Below are 13,225 nucleotides of genomic sequence, written 5' to 3'. Positions count from 1 at the left end.
TAGGCGAAACTGAAATATACTAAAGTTTTAGCACAATAATGGTATTTTTAAAATGCAGAGACCAAGTAAATTGAAAGCTAAAAGAGTGGTTTTTTTAGCTTTAAGGTCATTAAGGCTATTAACAACACATAATATGTTCACCTCCAGTCAGACTAAGGTTAATTGTTAATGTTTAGGATCATAAATATTTTTGTAACTTTTGTGAACTCAAATGTACAAAAGTTCAATATAGAAATACAAGATTTTGCACAAAATCAAAACTTTTTGTTATAAATAAACTCTAAATTTCGTGATCTTACATACATACCAAACCAAAAACCTTTGTCGTACAAGTTTAACTTATTCTATACATTTAATGTACAAGGTGAAAAATATTTAATATACACACATAATGGTTTCACAAAATATTAACACAGAAGCACAGATAGTGAAGTCAGTACAGATACAAAGAATGAAATTAACAACGTTGTTAATCATATAGTAATATTTAAGTCAGTGATTGATCTTCTCAATATTAGAACCAGCTGTATCATGGGCCATAACATCGTGAGTTATATCCTCTGGTGGAGCTTTGGAGTTTATCTTGTCAGTTCTCGAAGTACAAGGTGAAATATGTACATCAGCAGTGACGTCAAGAGTCGTCAGAAAGGCTGGGTTCAGTCTTGAGACTTGTTTCTGTGTTGGACACAGACTTGATTTTCGTTTTGTGTTGCTGGTTACCTGTAGTCTTAACCTCTGAGAATCATTCATGTGTGAGAGTTGAAAACAAGACAAAGGTGACAGACGTGGTTCCTTCCAAGCGGCGTGGACAGATGATTTACACGCTATGGTTCCCAGCAGAAGTCCTATAACCAGCAACATGAAACCAGTGACAAGAAGTATAGGTCCAACAATTTTCAGCGGGTCGAATAAATGTTCCATTTTTTCACTGTAAGATTTTAGAAAATCTTCGCTGTAGGTAGAACTCACCATCGGTAAGCGAGATTTATAGGCCATTAAAGTTAGAAATGTTCCAGCAATCAGGTTCATAGTCCCAAATAGAACAAAACATATAATGAAAGGTCCTGCCATTAGTAATCCATCAAGGTATTTGTTCTTTCGCATGATCTTACAACGTATTAAAGGTACTGAAGGTCGACGATCTTGAGGCATTATGAAAGGATAATTTCATAAAGCAGTTGTCTGCGTAAACAAAAGTTAATTAAGTAAAACAGCATAGTTGAATAATTTTAATGGATAATTTAAAATATATTGTAATATATTATTATATTTTTACGACTAAGAACTCTTATATGAGATAACAAATAACAAAATTTTTCTAAAAATCGTATTAGTTGCATAACTTGCATTAACACACTGGCTAATTCGATCTTTGATCAAGAAAAATAAACAAAAACTATAACCGAACGCGAACCATGGACCCTTAGATTTATAGGTTGACATGATAACTACTAGGCCACATACACATACGTAAGAAAAAACCTTACAAACTAACAAAATTTTCGAAATATTACATGAACTATTCCACAAAAATGTTTTCTAAATAGTTGTTTTGGAAATTTTTATTGTTGAATAGGTCACAAAATGTTCAGTTGAAGCATTTGAATTTTTCAGATAAATTACTGGAAAAAATTTTTCAATGATAGTTGAGAAAGATCAAAGAGGATATATTTTCCTATTTGGGTTTTGTACGATATTACAGTAAACAGATAATCTATATATATACATGTTGTATGTTTGTCCGCTAACTCCTCGCATACTATTTGACCAATCTCCACCAAACTTGGCATGGTGACTCCTACGGTCCCCAGAAGTAACGCGGATGGGTCAAAATTTTGTCTGTCCATCTGTCATGCCGATAACTATGGGCACATAATAGTTAGATTAGATTTGATAGGTTGGTAGAAATCATGATGAGTAATAAAATAGAATTGGATACAAGCGCGCCCCATAATTGGCCGATATTCTCCATTACGTTTGCTTGGTTGTCATGAAGACACATTGATGCAACATCACCAAATTTCGTCCAATTGGAACCCTGACTACAACTATATAATAACCCGCATGTTTTAGTCGCAGCACATTTTAATTTTGCAAATGCCCAAGTTAAAGCGCACTTCTTCAACTTAGCAGACTAACAGAGCTAAAACCAAGAAAACAGTCCAAAGAGAAAACCCCGAAATCTATATATCTATATATAAAAGCGAAATTGTATACTTGTCTCTCCGCTAACTCCTCGAACACTGTTTGACCAATCTCCACCAAACTTGGTATGGTGACTCCTACTGTCCTCAGAAGTAACATGGAGTGGTCAAAATTCCATGTGGGGAGCTTGACCCCCTCTAATTCTGGAAAAACTACCAAAACAGCATAACTTGACACAGTGATACAGGTTAACACGAGTAAGGTCATAAAGGTGGTCGGATCCCCATCTAATCTATATATATCGCTTTTTAACAATAATTGTAATTGATAATTATTGAGCTATTTATCTATTTATTTACATTATCGGTAAATGATTTAAAGGTGCTGATTTTGTCGCCCTTTTCTCTTTTTCTAATTATGATTTCATCTTTGTTGTATACTGACTAATAGCTTGGCTAGCTATTTGTCTGTTTTCGAACTGACCACTCATATTCAAGAAAAGTTTACTTGCAACAGTTCTAGATGTTTAATTTGTCTGGCCGCCATGGAGTTTTAAAATGTACGACAAGATATATCACTTTGTAAAATGTTATTTATCTTTTAACTTGTGGTATATGTGATCTTAAATATGTAGGGCAAACATCTAATCCTTTACATCTCAGGATTAATCTGCATAGATCAAAAACTAAAATGAGTTTTCCTCATACAATAGAAATAGATCATTCAATAAACACTCGGTCAATAAAGCTAGAATAACCCTTTTAGAAAAAAAAATATTTAACATAAAGTTATTAACAAAGAAAGAAGAATATTATATTTTAAAAGAAAAAAATCTTTATCCCTACGGACTAAATTAGGACTTTCAATATAAAAATGCTGAGACATTAAGTAAAAATATTTGTATAAAAACTTTATTTCAAATTCAAATCTGTAATTTTAAGCATAATAAATTTAGAGGTAAAGGTAAAAGTAATAGTAAATGGATCGATATTGATAATTTAATAAAATTCATAAATAAACAGTTATTTGAATTAAAAATGATTTTAATAATATTCATATAAAAGATTTGATTATTGATCTAATAAAATTAAAATTAAATCAAGTTCCGAATAACCTTTCAGAAAGCAAAAAAGAAAAATCTTATTTTGTAATAGATTTTAAACATAAAATATATGATGATTTATCTTTACCGTACCTTATTCGTAAAAGTGTTCAATAAAATATTTTTCCTTTAAACTCATTATAATCTACAATTAGTTTTAAATATAACAAACCTATTTGACCTCTTTTTTAATTATAAAAAATTCATTGAAGAATTTAATCCTCCAGAAATAGATAATTTACTCTGTATTTATATTAACAATGTATTTAAGGACACTTTTTATAATCATACAGCAACAGGCAATTTAGAAGTAATAGAAGATAATGAATTAAAATTAATTTTAAAAAATGGTAGTAAATTTCGAATTTTGAAAAAAGACAAATAAATCTGGGATCTTAAAGAATCTAGAAAATACTATTGATAACTATATTATTAAAATAAGTAAGAAACTAGATATTATTAAATGCATTAAAACTCATTACGAACATTAAATTTATCTAGATATAAAAATAGACTTGTCCTTTAATGTCTTCAAAAAAAAAGTTCTAGATAAATTTATTATTATTACACTTATTGATAAAGCTGAATGTAATTTCGGCTTTATATGTAAAAGAATTATACGTTCAAATTTTAATTAACGAAATCAATATATCAAATACTTTTACAAAAACTTTAAAGAAAGATACTAGCGTTACTAATATAAAAAAGTCATTAAAAATGGAATATATATACACAAACTGCTATAATTTACCATTTTAATATGCTATTCCTAAACTGCATAAGAATTACGTAAAAAGAATTACAGCTTTAGTTAAATCATGTATAACTTCAAAATTCTCGTATATCAAATTAACACATAGAACAATTACATATTTTAATGGACCACTTGTATATAACTGTCCTATTTCAAAACTTGTACTGTATATGGGTTAAAAGAAATTTGGATTTCTGATTTGCTCAGAGCTGTCAAAACTATTTTTAGCTGAGTATTCGTTAGTGGTGAATGGTTTTATAAAACCAACCAAAAAACTTGCTAGTCTGCATTACGTTCAGTTATTGAACTATTATTTAATTATTTAACTATTATAGGAAACGCATACTATATTTCATATACAGATTTTGAAACGATACAGTTATTGACAGAGACAAAAATATTGGTAATCTGATTGTAGTTAGTCAAGTGTTTCTGTAAGAGGTCCACTCTTTGATTTATGTCCTTTATCTGGTTCCTAATGCAAAGTTGATTTTATACTACACAGATTCCAGTAATAAAGTCAATTTTGGAATGGATATTTTTTTTCTTATATTTCACAATTTTTTCCAACGTTTCGATTTTCAAGTTTCTTTACTTCTGTGTTGGAGTAGCCCCGGAAATCTCAGCAGTAAATATAAGGGTTTATATCGCAAAACAAAATCGAGTTTGGATATCCGTGAGAGGCACAGCACAGATAGTCCACTGTGTAGCTTTGTGCTTAACAATAAGCATATAAATAAAGAGTACTGTAAAATTCCTAAATAAATATATATATATATATATACATGATTAAATACAATTTTATGGAGAGACAGCTGCTCTTCAGCTTGATATAAGCAATTTACAACTTCATTAACTTGTATTCGTAATTAGAATATTAAGATATGAAAATCTGTCTTTATAGGTACTTGTACAAGTACAATCTACAGTTGTAAATATTATAACACATTATCATATAAAAAGGGGGATTTGTGTAAGTTAATTATTCTGACTAAACAAGGTGAGAGACGTTGAAAGAATAGCTGAATTCATGTAAGAAACGCACACAAATGGTCACTTTATTCTTCCAAACCTTTTCTATTATTATAATTCAAGCGCTGATGGTTATCAGACTTATTTATCTTGCTTTGATCAACATTTTTAAATTATAGACAGCTATGCTTGAATCTCGAGGTCTCTGATCTAACCGTTTAGTCCGTGTGGCGCATAACATGTTGTACAGAAAACACCAAATACTGACATATAATTTGGATATCATAAAAAGGATTTTCACATATTTCTCTTCCACTTTTAATTACAAACACATTTTATCTATGTTGCAGGTCGCCTATACGAAGGCCTAGGAACAAGTGTTAAGATTTCATAGTCGGTGTTTATGCAGCTCTTCTGTTTTATAAGTAATTAAATACATAAATTTAATGCCGGATGACACCAAGCTAATCAGACTCACAAACTTCATTCAGGTGCTGTGATGGCTGTGAATAGTATGTTCATGAACCACATTACTTGCACATTCACATACAGATACTCATACACATAACAATATATATATACCACCACACACGTGGAAATATACGTACCCACACATATAACTACACACACACATATATATACACACATATACCTACACATATATTTACTCGTACATAATCATGCATATATACATACCAATTAAAATATATTTATACACATTCACACCAATATATATACACATACACAAATGAATTTATTCATCCATACACCTATATATGTTCATGACTTCAAAAAGACTTCTGAACTTCATAGTTATCCTGCATATTTTGTTTTTGTCCTATAAAGTATTTTTAGTGACTCTCCAACTTTTTGGCAGGTCCTCGATCATCCCTTTAATTTTCTCGTGGAATTTTTAATTGCGTTTACTAAATCTATTTCAAGCTTTTAATATTTCTTCAAATTTCTTATCACATTCTTCTAGACTCTTCTATAACTTTCTAGTTATCTCCTTCAAATCCTTCAACAGAGTATTCCATTTATATTGGTAATTTTATTACTTCCTTTGTCCAAGACCTCTCTAAGTTTTTGGTAATACTTATGGTTTATTCTTTCACTTCTTCTTTCCTGTGCCTGGTCACCTTTAATACTGTATTTTTCAATGCTCTCGTCCGTTTATTCCAACACCACAAAACTACTGGTCATAAATCTTCTTCACATCGAAAATTCTCGCACATTCAGACGTGGGTATGTTATAATGTGACGGTCAATCCCACTATTCGTTGGTAAAAGAGTAGCCCAAGAGTTGGCGGTGGGTGGTGTTGACTAGCTGCCTTCCCTTTCGTCTATCATTGTTAAATTAAAGACGGCTGGCGCAGATAGCCCTAGTGTAGCTTGGGGCGGGATACAAAACAAACGTAACCATTATTTTAAGCCCTATAAAACATCTCACATATTCGCAAAGTTATAACAACCTCATGTTTACTAGAGGCACAAAATGTAAGCACACAAACTCACTGTGCGTTATTTTAACATAATTAATAAAACAAACAATTCTAGGCGTAGCGCTTTTAAATTATGCTTATTTCAGTCATGCACTTCATCACACATTAATAATTACTGTAGAACAATTTTATAAACGGAATTATTAACATTTAATCATTAAGTATTGTTAGTTGTCAATGCTCAAAAGAGAATTACTGTAAAGAAATATTACACGTTTATAAAATTCACGTCACTATATAATAAGAATAATTATATGACTGCCTACTAAAATATAGAAATTAGTCATATAACCCCCAGTTAAAGTTTAGTGGTTTTACACGCAAGTACGACAACTAACTTTATCTGTTCCATAAGTAAGGTGTGCTTTGTTGCTTTTTATTTGATATTTCTTTCATTAATAATATTGATTGAAATGTTAAATATGTATTTTTTTATTTTACATTTTCTATTATCTTATTTTTATTATAAACGTTAGTTTACATTGTGTTAGCTTGGTATAAGAATTTAGGACTAACTTAAAGCTTCTAAGTTGACAAAGCTAGGGATATATTATTGAGATTACAACTCAAGTGACGAAACAATGCATTATATTTTATATTCTAATGATTTATTTTATACTACGGCTTAAATATTTCTGTTGTGGCAGACAGCCTACACGTTTATGTAACATGGCCGTGATCCTGTCAGCAGCGTCTTATCTGAAAGGGCAGGAACCCTATACGTAAACAAACGATAGGCGACATCGGTACAGTTCAGCAATAAATTAATAATAGCTATGGTACAGATGTAATACCTACCATTTTACCATTAAATTACATCCACGGTCTGCAAGCAGATATATACGTATGCATGTAGTAGATTATAAAGCTATATATAAACCAAACACTACATTGAAACGATTGGATGATCAACGGTTATACAGCCGCTGTTATTTGCTAGGTACTCAAATAAACATAAAAACAACCCTACACAATGCGCAATGATGCATTTAGTAATACTGCCCAGAATTTAGAAAAAAACATGCAACCTATTTGGATCAAACTGAAAATCAACCCGACAAGGAATATAGCTAATAATATATACTTATATATTCTTACTTATAAAGCTTAGAACGCATTGTTTCATCAGTTAGTACCCTCTCTGTTAATGTTATTCCAATGTGAAGTAATTACACCAAACGAGTTGCATATATATATATTTATTCGAACCTGGTTGTTTCTGTTATGCTACACCATCACAAAACCGCCTGGAGAGGTAACCTATTTTAATCACCCGCACCATTATACAGAAGTGTGTTGTCTGTCAATAAATAGTAAAATGACGTCACATAAGGTACGCTTAACGTTGCACTTTATACTGTCATGACATCGGTAAAACGTACGTATGGCATGAATCACGGGAATAATCATGCACTCTGTAAGCTACAATACAGCATGATAAATGAATTTAAAAATGAAGAAATAAAAATATTTGTTACTCTTAATTTCGGTTTTATTGAGTCTTGAAACAAAACACTTTCGGGGACCCTGCGGAAATACATCTAGTATACATACATTTTTATTATAGAGATTTTTTTGCTTTTTAACTTAGTATATGAGATTAAGATTAACCTAATTCTTCTAAGCTGTTCAAACCTCATGAGATGTGATTGGGCTTACGGCCGAAAATATCGTTAACAGCGAGTGTACCCAACTGATGAAATAATGCATTCCAATCTTTATTAGTAAGAAAGTAAAAAAGTTTAATTAAGTAGAAATACTCCTTGCCAGGTTGATTTTAGTTTTACCCTTAGCTTTTGAACCAATGTATGTTGTAAAGTTGAGTGCGAAGAAGAAAAACGCTTTCGTTATCCTTTGATAGATTGTTTAGGCAGAATATTCATGATGAATGGACGGCAACTGCCTGTTGTAGAGACACAAGTGTAGAGGACGACGTTTCGAAAGTCTTCCGCCTCAAGTGGTGGCCAGAGTATAAATAGCCCATTGTATAGCTTTGCGCTAAAAATAACCAATAAATTTAAGAGAGAACAAGCAAAGTTGATACCTAGGACGTCTCGCTAGGAGGAAACATTTTCATAAGTAATAAAAAGATGAAAACCTCAAAATCTACATTGTTCTGTTGTATAATTTCTGTCATTAAAAGTGATTCAAAGCACCGACAAATTAGTTTCAAAATATAATACATGCAGATGTTTCGATTTTTTTTTATAAATGATGTATGGTTGTTTTCTCTATAAATAAAGTAATAATATCTGTTTTTTTTTCGTGTTTTTCTATCTTTATAATTTGGTAAAAGAGTGACCTAGTGAACTTTTGGATTCCAGCAAATGTAAGAATTTTATACACGGAATACTATCCCAATTTTATTTCTACCTTTTCCTGTACATTCAGTCAAAATCCTTACATTGAAAGGGTAGGTTTGTAAGCATTAAAAATATATTTTGATATACAATTTATTTTCACAATTTTTTATTATTTCTGAATTTTTTTCTTGGATCCTGCAGCAGTTAGGGACGACATTCGAAATAGAAGTTTGAGAAATCGTAGTAAACATTTATTGCTTCGTGAGGGATATACTTCATTTTAATACATCACAATTACTTCAAAAGCATTAGGAATTTAGATAAGATAAGTAAAATAAAATATGCAGACTATTTGCAACACTTTGTCTCAGTGCTTCTGTGGTACCAGCTTTCAACTCCATTGCTAGAGACTTCGTCCGTCACAATTTGGTTAGTGTAGCCTTAACTAGACATATTTTAGAGATGACAAATGGTCCAGTGTAGTTTGTTGAAAACAGGAATTTGCAATAGACGATCCTGCTTAAGACTTTCAAGTAATAAATTAGACTTCGACAAGGTGTGAAATCTGAGATGAATCATAACAATTTCCAGATACGGGGAAAACTAATACAGAAACTGTTTGTCAATAACGATAAATGATAAAATACAAAAATGTTTATAAAGTACTTGTGTATTTTTGCAGGAGGTAGCTGGTATACTAGCGTATCGCAGTATTCGTTATTTATTTATTACAATATTAAATCATTCTACATAACAGATGTTGTAGGATTGTAGCTGTAGGCTTTAGACGTCTATTCCGTGACCAGTTGAGGACACTTTGAAAATTAGTGAAGTTTGAAATTACCAACCTCAAGATTAAAAGTCAAGTACCAGTAAAGCGAAATCAATTTATCAGGCCTAGTTTAACACTGTAATTAACCGCTGATGTGACTGACATGGATTATCTGAGCGCTCCCATGATTCATCTTCGCGAATGTCTGTAACACAGACAGATAATTTGAAAAAGAATATTTAGTCGCATAAATAAAAATCTTTGGGTAACTGTTTTGAATATTTTGAACGATTCTTTAGTAAAAAATTAAATACGGAAATTAATCAAAGTACAAGACATAGTCAAGAAAAGGTGTCACAAACAAAAATCATTACAAAGCAAAAAGTAATGTCACAAATTCAGTTGATAAAATGTAAAACACAATAGAAGTGGAGGTGAGGTATCACTAACATCAGTTCTTGATCAGCAAATCGTTAAAATGTCAGAATAGTAATGAAATGTACTACAAACTTGATACTCATAGAGAATCTGCAAAAACAATAAACTTACATGATTACGAGGCTTATATTTCAATGTGTTTTTTATCTTTGATAAGGTTTTTTGTTTTAATAACCTTAATTTTACGATATAAGTCATTAATATGTGTAGAAAACAATCTTTGTTTTTAAGTCATAGTTCAATAAACATTAGCTGTACAAATTAAGAAATGAACAAACGGTTTAAATCTGTATCAAAATTTTAAGATAATTTAGAGTAAGTAATTTTTACATTGGTAAAGTTACATGTGCCATAAGAGATTACAAAGGAAAATATCCCAATTTTTAATCCAACAAGTGTTTAAACTTATCAGGGATGCCGACTGTCTGGGTATGATAATCATATTCGTAAATATTAGTATTACCCCAAATGTAGAAGGGTCCCACAATAAGCAAATAATACGTTATTTTTCTAGATCACGTAGGAACAGCCCATCCAAGTGAGAGCAATATGTATTTATGAGGAGTTTCAAAGGTATATCATTAAACGTTTTGTTTTTATTCTCACATAATATTCATATTTGAGGTAGGAATTCTTTCAGTAATATAGTACAGTTACGTTGTATATAATACTTTATTTTCTATTACGCATTTCGTGAACGTTTGTACATCATTTCCTGATTAATATATTGAAACTACTGCTAGTTTCTTTGATGATTGAAATCCTAGAATCAAAAATGAATTATACTGAACTAATATGCTTCTTTATATTACCATTTATCACCACATTTTGGCATTACATATCAACAGCATCACATGACCAAAGTTCCTGGTTAACAATTGACGCCAGTAATTAGTTCATTTTCTGTCAAGTTTAGTTTACAAGAATTTCAATGTTTTGCAGATACCATCTTCGATAACATCGCAGTTATAGAGCAAGTACACGATCACTTCCTAGTCTTGATTTTGTCGATTTTAGTCATGGTTTAAAGAAATGTTCTCAAGTGTATATAAAAGAGGTGAAAATTACATTACTAGAACAGCAAACAGCATCAGTTCTTTCAATTCGAAGATTTCCTAAACACATACTAATAACTAAGAGATCTTTGATGTTATCGACTTACAGAATGTTGTGTAGAGTTTAGTTTCATAGCTTAACTTTAACATCTCAACAATTTATTTTGTATCTGAATATATATTTACTGAAAATCTAATTAACAAAAACACTATTAAGATATTGAAATATGTGTTGCATAATAATTTAAGCCTGAATTTTTTACTACACAATGTTCCATAATATAGTTTACGGGTTTATTAACCTAAGCTGTAGAACCATGATTTGCGGTAGTAATACGCATGTTATATAAATTATAGCTTCACTGTCATGCAATATTACACATATATCACTATCAAGTGTATTTCATGTATAGTTATTCTCAAGTTATAAAAAAAAAACGTCATTTGTGGTAACAGTAATGGTAATAATACACATTCAAAGAATTATTATTGCTGTTTTATTATGCGTGAGTTGACAAAAGAGTAGCCCAAGAGTTAGCGGTGGGTGGTGATGACTAGCTGCCTTCCCTCTAGTCTTACACTGTTAAATTAGGGACGGCTAGCGCTGATAGCCCTCGTGTAGTTTTGCGCGAAATTCAAAACAAACAAACAAATAATTATGCATGAGTGAAAATTTTACATTTACGAAATAAATACTTCATAAAAGTTCAATGTTACATCATCTCTGGTTTATAAAAACTGAACTCTTCAGAGAAAAATTCCATTTTTTATTTAGTTATTACAAGTATATAAAATTTTGTCCAGGAATAATAAGTCATTGTTGAATTATTAGGACTTAGTTCTTTATAAATATTTTGAAAGCAACGTCTCTTAGTAAACATCACAGCTTATTCTCATCAGCAAATGTTGTTAAACATGTCAACCTTCATTCATGTTTGTCTAGACTACTTTAAAGTAAAATAAATACGAACTTTATGAATGATATACGTTTGATTTTTTAATACCCATAGTTGACGTTTTTTTTCTTTTTTAGGTGGAGAAAGTATTTTTTGGCATATAAGGTGGTCCAGAGTTTGATAAAAAAAAAAGATAATTTTAAGGAATATTTATTTTTCTGTTTTTGAATAAATATTGTTGTTCTATCACAAAGTATTGTTACGTATCTGCTTGTTCGTTAATTTCCGGTAGAAATTCTTTACGAGGAACTTCAGCGATACAAATCCTTTCTTGATTAAGCCAGTTTATTCTTTATCGATACAAACTTTTAGTACACAGTAATTCCATAGTCAGTACGTTTCTCGTCACTTTCAACTTAACAACTTTTAAAATACACGCTATAAATCACAGCGATTCACAATCTCGATAACTTTGCTCTCTACGAGTGCAAAACACACACTAGCTCGAAACAGAATAGTAAATTACCCGAGAATCACGTAACTACTGTTCGCTTAACTCCACTGGCTAGGCTTATATACTAACAAAGAGGCATCTCCAACATTCGCGGAGTTCCACGATTATTCGAGAAATTCACATCGCATGTACCCAGCGTCACGTGACTTCCACTGTCGTAACACTGGCCCTTCCTTAGTATTGTTCTTCCCGAACAATAGCCACTTACATTAAACCAATAAACAATTAACAATAACTTAATTAAATGTACGAAATTTACAAACACAAAATTGAAATACAACGAAGTCTCTTAATTTTACAGGACATATCTTCTTCCGTACTGGTCTCTGTCTCATTCTGCTTCACGTGGGGTTCATCTGTTCCATCAGGAAATGTTCCATTATCGGTAGCAGTCACATTAGTAGTAGTAACTTTATTAACGGCTTCACTGTTTTCCCTCTCAAAACCAAGTGGAGTTTCTTCTCCAACAGTGGCTTTTGCAGGTGACACGTCTTCAGCAGTGTCATTTGTTATGTTGTTCATTTCGTTCCAACTGAAATGTCCTGGACCATGATAATGCCAAAGCCTGTTGGCATGCACAACCTTGGCTTATCTCGCCGACCACATTTTATTCGGAAAATCACGTCTGAGAGACGATCCACTATGTCATATGGGCCTTCCCATGGAGAAGACAACTTAGGAGACTTTCCTTTGGTCTTCTTGGGATTATACAACCACACCTTGTCTCCTGGAAAAAGCTGACTTCGGTAGATTTCTTATCATAACATAGCTT

The 13,225-nt window shown here is 31.4% G+C and overlaps 1 protein-coding gene across 1 annotated transcript in view; it reads right to left on the bottom strand.

Annotated features, from left to right (window-relative positions):
• Positions 1-404: 404 nt before the first annotated feature.
• Positions 405-13,225, bottom strand: part of LOC111085184 — a 43,478-nt gene continuing 30,657 nt past the window's right edge. Inside the window, exon 2 of the mRNA XM_022382659.1 lies at positions 405-1,182. Within this exon, the coding sequence (XP_022238367.1) occupies positions 493-1,152 (660 nt within the window). The 5' untranslated portion in view covers positions 1,153-1,182 and the 3' untranslated portion in view covers positions 405-492. The remainder of the gene's footprint in view (positions 1,183-13,225) is intronic.

Source organism: Limulus polyphemus, unplaced genomic scaffold (genome assembly GCF_000517525.1).
Source record: "Limulus polyphemus unplaced genomic scaffold, Limulus_polyphemus-2.1.2 Scaffold266, whole genome shotgun sequence".
NCBI classification, from domain to species: Eukaryota; Metazoa; Arthropoda; class Merostomata; order Xiphosura; family Limulidae; genus Limulus; species Limulus polyphemus.
Note: the sequence above shows the minus strand (reverse complement) of the source record. Positions and strands in the feature narration are given on the sequence as shown.